We start from the raw sequence: 18,191 nt of genomic DNA, 5'->3' as shown, positions 1-18,191 counted from the left end.
TTGGCTGGGCAACTGTGATGGTGCATTACCGCCACCTACTGGGCTGGAGTATGGACATTAGATAAAACAACAAAACCCTAATGCTGAGAACTTAACAATTAAACTTCGCATTAATGAACTAAATTCTCTCTATTAAGTTTGGATTTTACAAAAAAATCACTTACTATCACTTTATTATTTTTGGGATAATAATGGGAAAGAAATAAGATAAATAAATACATGAACGAAATACTAAAGTACATAAAAATGAGATTTTATACCCAGTTGAATGCACTGAGAAAGTTGTCCACCAGGGGCCGCCAAAGGTTTTTCCGTTTAGCCATTTAATCACACTGAGACTCTACTTTGGAATAATTTCAAGTATTTCCTTGTACCATTGAGGTACATTAGATTAAACACAATTTCAGCTTGACAGAACACATTTGTGACTTTAAAATAATAGTTCATTAGCCAGCTTTTATTCTTTTATCTGGGGAAGGCAACCCCAATAGTCACTTTTCTTAATTTGACCTAATACTTCACTGATATCAATACCAATAATGTCATCAATAGTAAATGTAATGTTCATTGTTTTTCTTTATTGTGGGAACTGCCTTCTTTCTAATTCATAAGTAATACATTCCATAAAAATATGATGAACTTTAAGAAGTTTTTACATCCACCGTTTCTTGTCATACAATTTCTAAACTTTATAATTATCGTCAGTTTGTTTTGGACACATTTATGTGTTTCATAACAAATACAATTTGATATCAAATAAAGATAACACGAGCAAATACAATAAGATGTTTTGAAATAATTATTACAATTAAAGGGAAAAAAACCCAAACAGACCAGCTGCTATCTGAATAAAACCTACAGTTGCCCCATTGTAGACTAAAAATGTCAAATCAAATAAGATTTTTTTTTTTTATCAAAGTGAATAAATCCTCATAAAGTGGAATTCGTTTCATTGCATATATACAAATAGATCAATAAAGATGAGAGAAGCAATAAATACAAGCTTAGAAGGCATTTCAACATCAAGGAATAGAAAAAATACATAGAAATTGAAAACAGATTGCAATATTGTAATAGAAAACATGTGGCTTGAATGTGGTCAAAATGTTGATCGAACACAGATTTAGTTTCAAAAGCATATTAGAGGCTCTGAGGTGAAAAATCCTGAGAGTTTGAAATTCACAAATTAATTTTATTCTGCTTCTTTATTAAAGATTGAGGTTTTGTCAAATAATCTCAACAGAGACACTGAGGAGTCAATATGAGCTGAACCCAAAGCCAGCATGAAGTGGTTCAGTGAAGGTGGTGTTGAAGGTGTAGAGATGGAGCTGTGTGTCGGATGACACCCTGTAGAAGGACAGGATGCCAGGCAAACAGTTAACATACATGTGGGACATGGATGAGGACGGGATGAATGTCTGACTGTTTGAGTGCCAGATAGAAAATCCACCATCAGAGCAGCTCAGTCTCCAGGAAAGTTCATTCTCTCCAAACTTGCAGTCATTCCTCTTTCCTTTCCTCCCGATTCATCAGTAACTGATGGCTATGAGAACTCCTCCTTTCCACTCCACCTCCCAGTAACAGCGACCAGTCAGGGCGTTTCCACAAAGCAGCTGCCAGAAGTCGAATCTTTCTGGATGATCTGAACAAGGTCAACCAGCGTCATCTTCCGATTGTCGGACAGCTTCAGGTGTTTGTTCACCGAGTTCGTATCCAGTTCAAATACACAGAAATCTGATGGAGGGAAACAATAGAACAGGAATTGTTAATGACTCATCAGGGTTTATTTCTTACTGAATTTATTGCTCAGAAACATCATAATGCCCAAACGTGGGACATTTACTCCTTTATTTCACTTGGAGAAACACGTGATGGGGGATTAGATGCATTGTAACATGTTTCACTGCAAACATTAAATAATTTAGCAACACCTGAAACACGTGAGGAATTTTACACACGTGGACTGTCTTCTCATAGTTTACACTTTATATTTGTGAAATATGTGTTACACCTAAAACCAAAAGTATGGGAGAAAAAAAAGGGAGAAAGAAACAAAGCAGAGACAAGATGAAAGGAAAGAACCTGAAACAATATACAGATGGATATATTAATCTAAGGAAAGGGGTCCTGAGTACAAAAAATGAAAATAAATAATTCAATTCAATGAATAAGCTAAAATGTAGAAATCTAAACAAAAAATAAAATAAATAAAAAAATGATAAAAACATAATTTATGACCAAAGTTTGAACAATTTAGGATCATAAAAACAAGACGATGCTGAACACATCACCATGATACAATCCCATCCCTCACAGATGTTTTTTGTCACATTACAGTAAAATGTTCTCACCACAAATATGGAATCCAGATTTTCTGGATGCAGAAGGACAGATTGATCAGCGAGGATCTCAGAGCAGGACTGGCTGGTGCTGCAGAAACGTTACACGTTGTTCCACGGTTAAAAATAAATGTCAAATGTTCTGCATTTTAAAACAAGGACTTCACATTTCTTTACATTCATTCACATACTGATGGTGGAGAGTTTCATTGTAGCAACAGTCAAAACCATCAGTACATAAATAAAATAATCCTGAAATCTACATTTTTTATGAACTTGTGTCTCCTTTGTCTGATGTTAAACCAGCTAGATGATCTGAAACAGTTGAGTGTGACACCAGTGTGTATGTTAACAGCTCTACATGTTCCGTCCAGTTCAACCCTGAATCCTGAACATATTTTAACCTGTACTAAATGTAATACGTTTGTTAACTGTTTTTTTATGCAGAAGACAAAGAAAGTGTGTTGAAAGTGTGAAACTTTGTGATCATCTTGCAGTATCTAAAAATGTTCAAGTGTAAATTATTTCTCATGAAGACAGAAGAACTTTTCCAACATGCAGACGGACAACATTCCTGCTCCTGTTGACTAACAGAAACAAGGACAGGCTTCAGCCTGCTGTCACGCACTTACCAACCTGAGTCTGGGCCGGGCTGTGAACATTGTTCTTCAGTTTTATCATAACTTTACTACTTAATCATCTGAATTGTTTGATTGGGATTATAGAATCACTTCTAGGCTTCAGATTTTAATGCTCTTTGTTGTCTGTAAAATTTCTGTCATGTAAAATTAATTAGAAAAAATCTGATGAACGTCGGGTTTTTCCATCCTACAGTTTCTAACCAAACATTTCGTGTCTAGTGTAACTTATGAAATGTTTCCTGGTGAAACTGGACTGGCAGATACCAGAAAGGAATGATTGGACTGTCACGCACCTCTGTGCTGATTTTAGACCAGATGCTAAAGTTCACGCAGGCAGAGAGGAAGGAATGTTGGTGATAATGGAATAGAAAGAAAATAATAATAATAATAATAATAATAATAATAATAATAATAATAATAATAATAATAATAATAATAATAATAATAATAATAATAATAATTCATGTTCATGAGGGCAGGGAATTTAATCCAGTGATTCCTACATAATATTGTGCAGCACCTAATTTTACTTTGTACATTTATCAGATCAGATATGCTGCAGATGCTACACTTTGTCTCAAGGATTTTTGTTTAGTTTGTCATCTGAAGTTTCTCCAGTGTCTCCTGACAGATTATTTATTTGATGTCAGATTTTTGTAGACAAACTTTCTGTGTTACAATTCAAAAACTTGAAAATATATGGGTACATTTCCTTTCCCTTGTTTTCATTGTAAAACACGAAGGGTGCATTCGGTAAAAGGAAACTTACTCTTTGTTTGTAGTCCGTGTCCGTTGATATTTTACGGTTGAGCAAACTCTTGAATCCAGCTTCAGTTTGAGTTGAAGGTTTAGCAGCTTCTATTTTGTGTTCCAGCCGAGAACTTCAGCAAAACAGAAAACCAGATGATGTTCAAATATTTATATACAAGTCAGGAAACCAGGATTTTATGCCTGAAGCTAATTTGAATTACAAATGATCAACAACTTGCTGAGTTACAGATTGCAAGGTAACGTATCACGAAAATCATGTTTGAAAAGCTACAAGTGTTGGTGTGTAGTTTTTAAAGGACAAGTTAATCAGCTCAGTTTCGTCTTACTGCCAAGAAATCCACACAGTGAAAACTAACAATGTTTAACATCTTACACATTTCTGCAAAGCTCCAAAACATCCCTGACTGTTTAAATAAAACTAAACCATCAGGATTATTTCCCAAATTCTTCCTTAGTCTAATCTGGCTTTTCTTTTCATCCATCTTTTCTTTTAAGTTTTTAACCAATATAACATCTAAAGTCACATAAACTTGACAACTATAAATGTAAACAGACTCACCTCTGGTTCTTAAATTCTATGTATTTATCTATTGATGATTTACGCACAACCAGTTTCTTGGATCGAGTTTCAGATTGAGGTTCTTGTCCAGCAGAGTCCATTTTGTCACGGCGCTGACCTTCAATATAACAGAAAACATGAAACCAACGTCCAGAGGCTCCGACACACTTAACTTGTTCTTTATGAATAACAGAAAAGACAAAGTGTCATATGTTTACAAGTGATGTTCATTTATTCTAACTCCCTGTTTTTGAATAATTTGTTTCTGTTGCTTTGATTTTTATCATTTTGTTAAATCTTTAAATGGACAAATTCTAAATATTATTGTTTGTATGGTTAATTTTCATTTATTCTGTTTTAGATGTTTCATTTTTTATTGTATGTTGGTGAAGCAGAGATTTAAGTTTCAAAAATAGAAAATAGAAAATATAAAACAAGGTTTTCTCTCCATGTAACATTTAACTGTCACAATAATTTTAACTAACTACTGAAAAATTTAAGTTAGAAATAAGTTTTCATTTTGCCTTTGGCTTATTTTTGCAGCATTAAGACTTGGGGACAACATGTTAAGAAAAATGCTCAACATTCAGTCACATTTTAAAATTTTAAATAATTGTTCCAAGCTCTGGTTCATGAGGGTCAGAATTTCTCCTGTTCAGTGCAAAATAAAAAGTAGTTGTGTTTGGCCCAAAAATTATTCAAGGACATTTATTTTTGCTTTTGTTTTGTCATTTTTTGCTGTACAACATGTTTTGTGTTATCATAATGATGACAAACAAATAAAACCTGCCTTGCATATTTAAAGTCAACCAGTCATTAAACCCAGAAATACAAACTGAATAGAGATGAAGGTCATTCTGAGTAGATAGTCTCAGAACAATCCCTCCGACATTCAGACACACTTCTCCACTGGTTGGCACCCGGTCAAAACAGTGAGTTAATCTGATGCTCTCACACGCAAACCTGCGTGCACTCACTCACACACACACACACACGCACACACACACACACACCCACACACACACACACACACACACACACACACACACACACACACTCTCTTCTGGAGCGTGACATGTTTTGACTGTCTGCACCTGTATGACCGTCTCTTCTCAGTCGGCCTCGACATCAGGCCAATATCTGTCCTGATTAAACAGTTTCATACCAGAATCACTTTGGTAAATTTAGGGCCGGTTTAAAAAAAAAATAAAAATTATTTTATTTGTTCATAGCATAAACTTAAAAAACACTCTGGAGTAAAGCGCTGATTGGTTTGACTCTTGCAGAAGTTTTGTGTATCTTAAGGATCTTCAGAATCGGAATCAGCCTTTATTGTCTTTGCATAGAAGCAAAACAAAATTAATTTCAGTGCAGCCCATCCACACAACGAGAAAAGACAAACAAACAGCATGAGACAGGGGTAAACATGGGGGCTCTGCCCTTTAGTTACAGGAGAAATAAAATTATTTATAAATTAGAGTAGATGAAGGGGCAAATAATCAGATCTCAGGAAAAAAAGAGAGGCCATATCATGTTGGAATAAGATCAATAATTATTTATTAAAGGCTCACATGGCTTATACATATGAGGCCATTTATATTTTGCATCATTATGATGCTAAAATCCCCAAAGGTTTGATTATTGAACTATTAACCATTAAACTTAATAGTTTTCATTATTTGCTTCGTTTCTATATTTAAATGAGAAGGTCAAGCTTTTCACTGTCCATCTAAACTATTATTGTCTTAAATATATTTTACAGAATCTGATCTGCTCATTGTTAATAATGATCCATATTTAGCTTTCTACATGAGATTTTAACACTGGAGAAGCTTCTAGGCAGAACTGTTTGTCATTAACCTTTCTGATCCAGTCTAAGAGATCCAACATTCACCGAGATGATTCCGACCTGCTGAACTCACCTTTAGGTCGATCTGAAGAAACTTTCCACCTTCATCTGTCAAAGAGTTTTCCGAAGAGAAGAAGCGTCAAGTCTGCGAGGATTTAAATTCATCACATCCTCATAACTTCAGAGTACAAATCCAAACACATCTCTGACGTCACAACTGGTTTGACTGGTGCCACTGTAGTGGTGTAATTCGACACTAATTGAAATGTCAGGCAGCTTCGGACTACGTAGCCAAACATGAATTTCACCTGGCTTCATCAGTGACTCCAGTCCTTCCTAAAGATAAATCAGATCTGTCGTATTGTTCAGTTTTATAATTACTGCCTGGCTCAAGAGAAGGTGTGCTGTTTTAAAATCTCTTCAGAATAAATCAAAAAATATCAAATTAAAGGCCTGATCACAAAATCAAACCACGTTTCATTTGAAAACTACTTCAGTTCCTCCTGTTGTGATCCAGGTTGTCCACCAGGTGGCAGCATAATGCCGAAACTAAACGTCAGTTTTCAACAGTAAACATCTCCATCATCACTTGTTCTGTTTTTCTAACTGATCCGGCTCCATTGTTTCCGAGCTGTTGGCATGTTGATGGAGTTGATTTGCATCAATTTTCCCTGATGATGACAGAAGTTTCCCTGCGAATGAATCCGATCCATCATTAAACAGTCTGCCGAGCCTTCGAAGGGATCCAAACATCCACCTCACCACATGTCTGAGAGATCATTCACCATCTATCAACACAATTACACAGTATGAATCCAGCAGCCATTTTGTTTAAAGGGATTATTACTACTGAGCACAGTCTACTTAAAGATTTGATGACAGTTATTTTCTTAGGCTGTAACTTCTTCAGGAAATTTCATGCCAGAAAGAAATGACTGAATGTAGAAGGTACGCATCAGATTTCTGTAACTATTCTCGTTTTAAGTCAGGATGCAGATATATGTGCTTTGGGCAAGTTACAGTGACAGGAAACTTGTTTGTGTCTAAGAATTTGACAAATTTAGAAGAATCGCTTAAATGTTGTTTTTTGTTGCTCTGGCAGAGTTTTTATTTTACATCCTGGTCCCACTTCATATAGCTGGCAACCTGGCATGCAAAATTGGACCTGGATCCAACTACTGGTTGTTGGAAACCAATGCCCCTCTCTGACTAGCGCCTACTTGACTACATGTGGTTAAGAGGCTTTTCCACTGGTAACAGTTATGTGGCACCAGGCTCTTATTTTTAGGACCTACTACTCTGGATTTCCAAGCATGCTGAGTCAGGCAGAAAACTGCAGGTCAAAAGGTTGTTAGATAATGATTGGATAGGGAGTGAGGTGGCTGATTGCAACTCTTTTGACGCAATCAGTCATTTATAAAAATCCACAGCAGCAGCTGAGCGTATTTAAAGTTTTTCAGGAAAATGGCAGACTGAACAGAAAGCTTAACAAAGCTTCCATGTGTTTGTGTTTCGTATAAATCATGTTGCACATTTTGTAGAGTCAAGCTGCACTGTTAATGGCAAGTAGATAAAGACCATTCTGAGTTTCTGAGGTTTCTCAGTCTGTACCATCAGTTTCAGTTTCATGTCTTTGTTCTATTTTTACGTCTGTTTGGATGATGAGTCTGTTGAAATAAAGCAATCATGATGGGCATCAACATGGTTAAATTTAGCGCTTTAGCTTCTGCCAAATAGCATGTTGTTATAGTGTTTTAATGTTAACTAACTTTTTAGTTGGCAGTACCAGAAACTCTTCAGGACTGAACGCAGGTCGCCGCTGCTTCCACATGTTTTCTGAAGTCCTACCCTTCTGGTCAAACGTCCTTTACTACGGCACACAAATGGGTAAACAGGTTTTGAATTTCTCACATGTATCATTTTCAGAGAAAACCAAAAGATTTGAACATATTTGTAATGACAGTTTCTGTTCTTTAAGTGACAACATTTCACCACAATGAAGAGATGGAGAGGATTTTAGGGTTAGACATGAAATAAATACTTTATTTTACACTCTACCATCTGTGTGCATTATTCTTCATGGATACTTTAACATGTCGGAGGAAGAAGCAAAGGTGCAGATATAACCACAGAGAAACAGCAGACAGCTGTTTCTGCTGCTTTGATGCATGCATTCATGGAAAAAATACAAAAACGTAATGCGAAGCAGCAAAAACATTTCTTTACAGACAGATATATTATTATCATCATCATTATTATTATTCATATTCACACGATGAGTCTGAAACTCTGACAGCAGGTGAAATCCTCACAGTCCTGATTATCGTACAATTAGTCTTCGAACAAGTTTTTCTGTGTTTATCTGTAATTTTCTTGTCAGGTTGAAGCTGAAATGTCAGCAGCTTCTCTGAATGTTAAAATGGAGATTCAGAGCCGAGCTGTTGATCCCAGCATGAAGGAGCTTCATTCACATCTTACAGTCAAACACTGCGAACCACGTTTGGGAGGAAAATTGTTTTCAGAAGAGCAGTTAGTAACAACAACTCATCTGAAATTGAGAAGAAGCCAAAATCCAAAGAAAAGCTTAAAAAAAACTGCAAACAATAACAGGAACTCCACTTGTTTCCACTCAGTTTCACTTTTGACCCTAAAAGCTTTTTTTTTTTTTTTTCCTGTTGCGTATTGTGGTATGTTGGAGTAAGAGAAACAAAAGTCAGAGATACAAATAAAAATTCAAATCACTATTCAGAACGATTTTTCTGTTAAGAAATTGAACTGGACACAAAGTTCTCCTGGATCACGAAGTGCTGCTGTTAAGACCAATAACTTCTTGTTGGTGAGCTGCCAGATTTAATCTGCAACACCAAGCAAGAAACTGGTTGTTCACAGAGCGTCGTATCTGAGCATGTTCACAGAAAGTTTAGTGGAAGGAAAAAAATCAGATGGGAAACGGTGCAAATGCTACAGGGATAATTATACGTAAGGTGAAAGCTGTTCATACTTATCTAGTGTCACTGAACACACAAATTTTCCATTTGTCTGATTTTTGTCCCTTTTACTGCACCATACACGCTGTAGATTAAAAAGTGTTTTCGCCCCTCAAACATTCTTACATTTTGTGACATAACAACTGCAAACTAAAATGAATTTCACTGGGATCAACATCAAGTCGTGCATAACTGTGAAGTGGAAGGAAAATTATTTAAGAACAAAAATTTAAGAAGTATGGCATGGATGAATTCAGCCTCCTGAACCCGAACAAATCATCCCAGAAAAAGAGCTTGAGTTAAACAAGACTGAATGGATGTCCACACTTTAAAGTTTTGTCACAGATTTTAAATTGTGCTTTGACTAGACCATTCTAAGTCAGCAGTTATAGTGGCTAACTGGAACTCTATTGAGACTTATTTGTTGCTGTTTTGTCATAAACTCCAGGAGAGATTTTTACATTTTTCTATTCTTTTCCAGATCTGTTGTGTGCAGCTAACATTTGTACTGAACCTTTACAACCTGAGCTGTGGATCTCTGCAGCTCCTCCAGAGATACTTTGACCCTCTAGGCTCAGACTGTTTAGGTGAACGGCCCTGTCACATAAAATAACCAAAACATATAATGAAGTTGATGGCTGTAATGTGACAAAACATAAAAGGTTGTGGACGTTTTTATGTGGAAACTCCCAGGATGCTCAGCTTGGAGGTTTTCTAACAGTTAAGAACCGGATTGGCGTCAACACAAAGGTCACACATTCATACATTTTGTGAGCCAAAGCCTGTCAGTGTTCAAAGCTCCGGTTCAAACATCATCATCATCATCATCATCATCATCACATTAACAAAAAACGTCACTGTACACGACCGGACCGCCGCCACGTACTAAAGGGTCCAATATGAGTTGCTTTAGATACTTTAAGGACTTCCGTTCTGAAGAGCTGGTGTTAGCGGTGAAGCGCCTCCGTCTCAGGTCTGGTGTTTGAGAGCGTGCCGGTTTCTTTTCTCCCACAATGCAGTTCTGTAGCTCTTCATCTTCTCAGTCTTCCTCTTCACAACGGCGTTCTCCTCCCTGCAGGCAAAAACAAGAACTTTATGTTGTTCCTTGGTCTGCAAAATAAAACATAGTTTTCATGTTTATCTAAATGTAGGGTTGTTATGAAGCCAATAAATCTGAACAATTCTCTTCTTGGTGTTTTCACAGATAAAATAAAATTGTATAAATCTGAAAATTGTTTTTTTAATGATTTTGATGATTGTACTCGACAAAATGTAACTTTTGTTACTAGTTTCTAAATTGGTGACTGAATTTTGTTTCATGACTTTATTTTTGTGTTTTTATGATGTAAAGCAGTTTGAACTGCTGAAAAATGGTACAAAAATAAACTTGATTGATCCAGTGCATTGAAAATTTGAGGTATTAAATAAGACATTTTAAAATTACTTGGAAAAAAGTGAAACGGGTTTTAATGTCACTGTTTTTAAGTGAAAAGTAGATATAAATGGTTCAGTAATATTTACAACAATGCAAGGGACAAAATTTGCAAATATATAATGTAGTACAGTGATCATGTCTGTGTCCATTGGTGCTTATGAGGTTATTTGTTTGCAGAGTTGCAGGAGAAAATCTCATCAAAGTGTTGGATGGTAAAACCCCCATCAGGCCCTGGAGCTTCTGGTCTCTGTTTTCATCTGCAGTCCATGTTTAAGTCAACATGTGTGTGTGTGTGTGTGTGTGTGTGTGCGTGTGTGTGTGTGTGTGTGTGTGTGTGTTTACTCACTGTGTTTGTATGTGCTCAGAGCAGAAGCTGAAACACTCTGTGTCCTGTGAGTCAGTGCAGAAGCAGCGCTGCAGCGCCCTGCGGAGGCGCACCGACCCGAACCCGTACGGCACCACCTGGCTGGAGGACAAAAGATTCAGCCGTTTATTTTAAAATACTGAAATAGTTCTGATAAAATGGCTTCAATGTTAAAAACTTAGCTGCTTGACAGTGGAGGATCAGTTTGATTCTACACAGACAGTTAAAGATTTAACTTGCTAATATGAATATTTATTTTACAGTTAAGTATTTAGTTTGAAACCAAATAGTTAATGTGGAGCTAAATACAGTATTTAGTGCCAATTTCCGATTCCAGTCTCCAAGATGTGTTTTCTATATATTTGATGTGCATCTCATCAAAGAAGGTTAATTTTCTAAAATCTTTGTATTTTGATAGATGTTTGGATTCAAATTAAAAAAATTAGCATGAATATAGATTTTTATTTCACAGCAGTGTTGGGATTCATTCATTTCCTTCCATTTTTTAATTTCAGAACACCTGATAAAGTTTAACATTCATTTTGTTTTTGGTACAGGAACCTCTGACTGTTTCTACAGTCAGATTTATGAACGGGGATATTTGACGAGTCTTTAATAGTCTGACTTTTTACGCCATAAGGCTAGTTTTCTTTGATTTGCATATTTGTGACATTGTTTTTTCAGAGTAAAGGGCTTCAATGAATTCAGTATTTACTGCTCATGACAGATAAACCTGAACTCAAAATAAACTCCAGCTCACGATTACAAACTGGAAAGTTAGGAAAGGATTGCCAAGAAATCCATTAAAAAGCTGCAATTATCCTTCTGTGAGCCAAAGTTTAATACAAACCACAAACATGTCTCCTGTGATCTGTTTCTGGAGCCGCGGTAGCTGGATGTACGTGGTGCCGGAGTGGCTGCAGGTTAGAGCCGGACCATCGGCTGCATTAATGCGACCGCAGCGGGAACTGTCTGCAGCTCAACGCTTCAGGTTTAAATAAAGGTGTAACAGCAAATTAAACCAGAATTGCTTCCAAATGGAACATTTTTGAACCAAATTTAGAGTTGAACGCCTCTGTTATCGGCAGCACATCTGGATCTCATTTCCCCCCCACAGCTGGAGATAACATACAGCGCCTTTCATCTCCCCCTCCTTGGTCGCCTCATTTCTACAATATCATTTATTTTCCTCTCAGCAGCTTGTTGACCTCCCTGCTGTTGCCTCCACCTTCCATCCCTCCTGCGTGTCAGAGGACTCCTTTCTTGGGTTACGGGGAGGAATAAATCTGGGTGACCTGAACTGCTGAACTGCAGCTCGATGAGTAACGGCTGCATAGTGGCAGACGCTCGATGCTTCTGTTGCCAGAAAACATCAAACAGCCCAGAAATCGGTGCCAACATTTCCTCTGCCTTCACATAGATGAGTGGCAGCTACTGGACGGCTGAACCGGACCTGTAGCTGGTGTTGTTGGATTCTTAGTTACTTTATGGCCACAGCTGCTGTCATACGTTTACATTCATTCATAGCGGACCTTCATATTTCTACGGATTGTGATAGAAAGCTGGCTGCACACGTTTGTTATGGATTTACATCGTTTTACATGAATAAATGATTTGCCCCTCCCAGATGTCTTTCTGTTTTCCTTTGTTGCCCCAATTAACTGTTTCAGATCGGCAAGATAAAATAACGAATGATGGAATTTCAAAATTCATGGATTAGGATTAGGATTAGCAACAATTTATTCCACTCTGACTTAAACTTTTACAGCATAATAAAAATAATTTCAGGTTATATTAAAACATCTCATTCAGATTTAAGTCCATACTTTGACTAGGCCACTCCAGAACTTTATTTTGTTGTTTTTCTGAATCATTCAGATGTGGATCTGATTCTCCTTCAAGCAGAAAAACATTCCCAGATCATTATACTGCCTCTACCGTGTGTGACAGCAGTTCTGATGTCCTTTTTTTGGATTATCATCATGATATTTTTAATGATGCAGACTTTTGGCTTCTTTTGGTTTTGATAACTTTTTCTTTAAAAAAATAGAATAATTTGCAAACTGCATGTTGTGTTTACTCTACTTATCCGTTGGTGGCACAAAAACTTTAAATATTAAACTGCCTGCATGGTGATTTTTTTTCTCTTCATAAATCAGAGAAAATCTTCAATGCGTTCCAACGTTTGCCTCCATTTTCTGCATTTTAAAATGGCTGCAGTTGAGTGTTGTAAAATTGTTCCCTCCTGGAAAAGAAATAAGTCTTAAAAACCCCAGAAGAAGAAGGTTCATGCTGAGTACATTGATTTACTAACACCAAACACACCAGCAACCAGCTTCAACAAAGAATGTCTTTTTTTTTTACCTGAAAATATGAACTGACATCTCCTGACACAAGTACAACAATCTGCCCAAAAACATGGGCGTTACCATGGAAACCAAGGCTGAGAGCATTTAAACCGTATTAGACAGTCAACGTTTGGCTGATGTTTACAGCGGTGGCTGCCAGATGTTTCATGGTGTCTCCTGATAAATCAAAGTGTCCAGATGTTGAAAACTTTGATTGAGTTTCTCTCCGTTCCTCACGTCTCTCATCCCGTCTCTCATCCCGTCTCTCATCCCGTCTCTCATCCCGTCTCTCATCCCGTCTCTCATCCCGTCTCTCATCCCGTCTTTCGCCTTTCGCCGCGTTGGCAGCTGTCAAAAACCCAAACTCCTCCTTTGTTTCACTACTTATTTGGACATTTCTGAGGGTGAATGTCTGACTTTAACACAACATTTATTTTGATATCACTGTTGTTTTGCTCCCAAATGATTCCCTTGATGTTTGTGGTTTTAACAATGTAATAAAAAACTGAAGCCAGTGATGATTTATTTTCCAGCCTCTTCAAGATAAAATTCAGATAGTTTTACTGATCTGTTAACTTTTATGTAAATTAGACTTTAAAAATGAATTTTGTATTTTTAAATAACAATCTAATTTAATAAATAGCAGGGAAAAATGAATCAATAAATGCTTCTATCATTTCTTAAGCTATTGTTGGTATTTTTCTGATTGTTTTTATTTTTATCATGATTGATGTTTATGTGTAAAACTAAGTGCACACTGCAACATTTTGTAGTGCAACTTCACAAAGTGACACCAAAACCAAACAAAGGTGATTCCCAGCAGAGACAGCTGCTAACTGGGAATGTTGGGAATTGGGAGTGTTAAGGTTTCCCATCCAGTTACAGTGAAAATACAAATGTAGAAATTAAATATTAACAGTAGAATTTAGTGAAAAAAAAGTATTACCACAAATTATTTAAATTGTAGAATTGAAAAGTATTTAAAGTGTAAACAGAAAATTATTTTCCAAGCAGAAAAATCTGAAATTTCATTTCAAACTTTAAATGAGTTTTATACCATAAATTAAAATTATTTTGCATTTTCTTGTATAAAGTCCTTAGTGAAACGTTTCTTCTCTATGTTACAATAAATTGAATTTAGGGCCACATTTTGTCACATTAAAACTATTTTATTGGATTTAATACATTTGTTCATTTAAATACCAAATAATTTACTTCCAGTTGTAAAATCATCAGAATCTCTGATGGTTTTCTTTCTTCTTGTCGCTTTTTCAGAAAGGATTCATTTTATTTAGTTTATTACTGATATTTGTCAGCTGAATATTTGCCTGAATATCCATTTATACAAGAAAGTATTGCCTGTGTTTTTGCTGCCAGTTCCATATGAAGTCAATTAGAAATGATAGATTTGAACATTTCATTAGTGTAATTCTGATAATTAGGTTAGATGTTTTCATTTCTAAACCTGAAAAGTTGTTTTACTGAAGAGACGAATGTTTTTAAGAGAGTGATTTAAGACGAAAGAGACCGCAGCGTTTAGTGGCCGTTAGTGATGGTGGGCACCGCTTCTGCCGTTTAAGAGCTTTTTATGGAGAAGGCAGGAAGATCTCCTGTAACCACACGGCTATGTTTAGACCAAACCAACAATCTGAGACAGTTTGGGATCCTCTCTGGAAGCTATTTTGGTCAGACCTTTTTTTTACTTGACCTCAACTTAATTAATTTTGAGTCTGACTGTAAAGACCTTTAATTCAGCCTCAAAACATCTGCAAATTTATGGGGAAATGACAAAAATGAGCTTTAACTGTTACTTGAACTGATGGGAAACACAAGGAGAGTTTCAGAAAAACACTTTCCTGGTTGGTTTTACTGGTCAGGTATTAACTTGTCTAAAGTTTGACCAGTTGGAGTCATTTCTGAGGAGCATTTCCAGCTGCATTGATAAGTGATTTCTAAATGGGAGCAGTCTAACTGGTTGTGGGTAAAGGAGCATCTGACTATAATAGCCTTAAACTCCTGAGGTTTCTTCATTCTGTTGATAAAAGTTTCAAACCGGCTATTTAGGAAACCAGAGGAAACACTCCAGAAATTACCCTTCTTTAGGAAAGATGTGCTTTCTTATTACCTCCACCACAGCTAACTGCTCAGTCATTGCTTGTGCATACTCAACTAAAATCCAGTTAATTGGAGGTGATTGTGAATGGAGATGTGTTTCCTCTTATTTAAAACCAGGCAAATTAAAAGACATGCATGTGGTCCTAACTACATTCACTTCAGCAACCTTTTAGGACTGAAGTTGTCTAAAACAGTCCAGGACTGAAGGCACCGCTGGTTCTGGTACCAGAAGTTATCATCAGGCACTCGGCATGGCGCCTAAACTATCTGGTTGAGGACCCACCACTTTACTACTTTTAATCTCCACACAGGAGTCCTGAAGATGATGGAGCAGATATAAAATATTGCAAAATGTGTCTCGATTAAAATCAATATTCTCATAATATCTCAACATGATGGTTTCTGTATACCAAAGACTGAAAGCTGAAATAAAAAAGTATTTAGACAGAAATCAAGTTACTATCAGCAGGAATTAAAACCAGCTGGTTTAAACCAAACTGGTTTCCTACAAAACCTCATTTATTACCGAGGAATCACCCAAGGAGCATGATGGGTAAGATCTTTACAACCTCACGGTTGCAGAAACAGACAGTTGGTGATAGTTTCACAATGTCTGAATGAATCTGTTGCTAAAGATTCTTCAGTGACAGATTTCTGCATCCGATGTGTAAAAATGAACATAATCACAGGTTCTTCCTCCCAGCAGCTGTTAGACTCTGGAACATCACTGCTGGTTTCTGCACTTATTTTCAGTTTTACTCATTTTAAATTACATTGGTGCTGATACTTTCACATCTTTATTGTTTGAACAGTTTTGATTTTCGTATCTTGTAAATAGTTTTCTGTTTTTAAAGCACAAACACAAATGCACATTTTGTACATTCATTTTATAAAACGCTGTATGACTGTTGCTCTGTCGAGTTCTCCATGAATTCTCAACTGTAGGTTTTTTTGTCTTCTAACTTAAATGAACATGCATATTAAATTAGCTGATGTTTCAGATAAAACTTTAAATTATGCCCACTCACTGCACAAGACTCCACTGCTGAAGGAAAAGCATGTAGAATCTGGTTTAAGGTTTGTTCCAGAACATTTGGACCACCCATTAAAGAACTGGGTGTGTGTTATGGTCAGGTGAGACCAAACATTAACTCTTTAGACGCCACTGCATGCGCCGTGTTTACCAGTAGGTACCAGTTAGGACGTGGGAAATGAAGGATGAATAGAGAAATGTGAAACATTCTGAACTGAAGGATTACCAAGCCAGTCAAATGATTTCAATCCAACTGTAAATTTATGAACAGAAATAAAGATCACAGTTTGAGTCCACAATTATAGCTGAGCAACAAATTCGATAATTGGTTCCATACGTCACAGAAAACGGTTCTTAAAAAGCGTTTTCATTACTGCCTGATGCCACTTCATCACCCATATGATAATTTGTGGATTTACATGTTTTGTACATGTGGATACGGTTGGTTTCCCTGGACATCTGGTGTGAGTTTCATGTTAGTTTCCTCATTAGAAACATATTTTCTGGGAAAAACCATGACATCTTTGACATTCTTCTTCCCAGATTTACTACAGGAGAAGCTTCACTTTGGAAAGCTGGTACTCTCTTCACAAAAAAATTTAATTAAAGAGGCTTAAATTTTACTGCAGTAGTTGTTCTTCATTTATCACTGATCTTGTAAAATATTATTAGATTGTTGTCTTTTAATTTGAGGTTGTAGAATTAATTTCAGAGCCTTTGTGTCCAACAGATTTCTGAAGAAACGTAATATTTGTTGAAGTTAAAGATGCTGTTTCTACACATCTGTAAATTTAATGACCTTCCAGGTTGAGAACTTAAACAGTGAAGAGGAACCGGGACCACAGAGACAGTTTGTCTTGGTTTTGGACTGCAGCTGCTGTTTGCATTTCCTCCCATCCTCCCTCAGAAACCCAGCAGCTACTACAGATTGAGTCTTATCTCTGCTATTCTTCATCATCAGCCCAGCACTCCGGCTCAGCCATCACCACGATAACAAACTCCTACAATGTTTAATCTCCCGTTTACTCACCTCGGGGTATTGACCCAGACGATGCCGATGTGACAGAAAAAAATACACTCCTTGTCTTTCTGGTTCTCGCAGGAGCAGCGCTTTTCTCGCCGGTGGGCTGTGTGGACGAGCTGCGCCAGGGGGCCCTCCTCCGCCCGGGGGCCCTCCTCCGCCAGGGGGCCCTCCGCCGCCCGGGGGCCCTCCTCCGCCCGGGGGCCCTCCTCCGCCAGGGGGCCCTCCGCCGCCCGGGGGCCCTCCTCCGCCCGGGGGCCCTCCTCCGCCCGGGGGCCCTCCTCTGCCCGGGGGCTCATGTCAGATGCTGGGAATCACAGAGGAAAGAAAGTGATGAACGACATGTGAACTATGAGCTCAAAATGAGCAATCCTTCAGGTAAAACATTTCAATTTTGTTTGTATTGTTGAAGGTAGAGAGATGATCTTAATGCCAGTGCAGTTACTGCCAGGATGAGAGGCGACACAAATGAAACTACATGAGGTCTGCATCACACCACGGCTGTGAAAAATCTGGTTTAAACATCCTGGAGCATCTCATGGAGGCTGCAGTCCTTCATGCAGCTCTTGGCCGTTTCCTTAATATCGTCTCTTTCTCTTTGTACTGTTTTTCTTGTCCATCTTCCATTATGGACACATAATCTTTAAAAAAAAATTAACAACCAGAAGAATATTCTCTGGTCAAAACGTAGTTTCACACAGCAGGAAATGCCTGACGTGTGCATGGCGC

The 18,191-nt window shown here is 37.3% G+C and overlaps 1 protein-coding gene and 1 long non-coding RNA gene across 2 annotated transcripts; both read right to left on the bottom strand.

Moving 5' to 3' along the window:
- Window positions 1-570: 570 nt before the first annotated feature.
- LOC122825682 lies at window positions 571-6,868 on the bottom strand. Its single transcript, XR_006369700.1, has 5 exons — window positions 6,233-6,868; window positions 4,311-4,428; window positions 3,750-3,861; window positions 2,352-2,430; window positions 571-1,734 (listed from the first exon to the last, which is right to left on the bottom strand). It is a non-coding gene; the product is annotated as an uncharacterized LOC122825682 (long non-coding RNA).
- Window positions 6,869-8,205: 1,337 nt separating this feature from the next.
- On the bottom strand, window positions 8,206-17,707 carry si:ch211-202p1.5 (uncharacterized protein LOC103909337 homolog; the record flags this gene model as incomplete). The annotated part of the gene is made up of 3 exons (XM_044107424.1): window positions 8,206-10,218; window positions 10,928-11,047; window positions 17,472-17,707. Coding segments are annotated over 3 exons (459 nt in total), but the record flags the coding sequence as incomplete, so codon positions are not given.
- Between the last annotated feature and the right edge of the window lie 484 nt (window positions 17,708-18,191).

This window comes from Gambusia affinis, linkage group LG22, assembly GCF_019740435.1.
Source record: "Gambusia affinis linkage group LG22, SWU_Gaff_1.0, whole genome shotgun sequence".
NCBI classification, from domain to species: domain Eukaryota; kingdom Metazoa; phylum Chordata; class Actinopteri; order Cyprinodontiformes; family Poeciliidae; genus Gambusia; species Gambusia affinis.
This window is presented reverse-complemented; position numbering and strand designations above follow the sequence as displayed.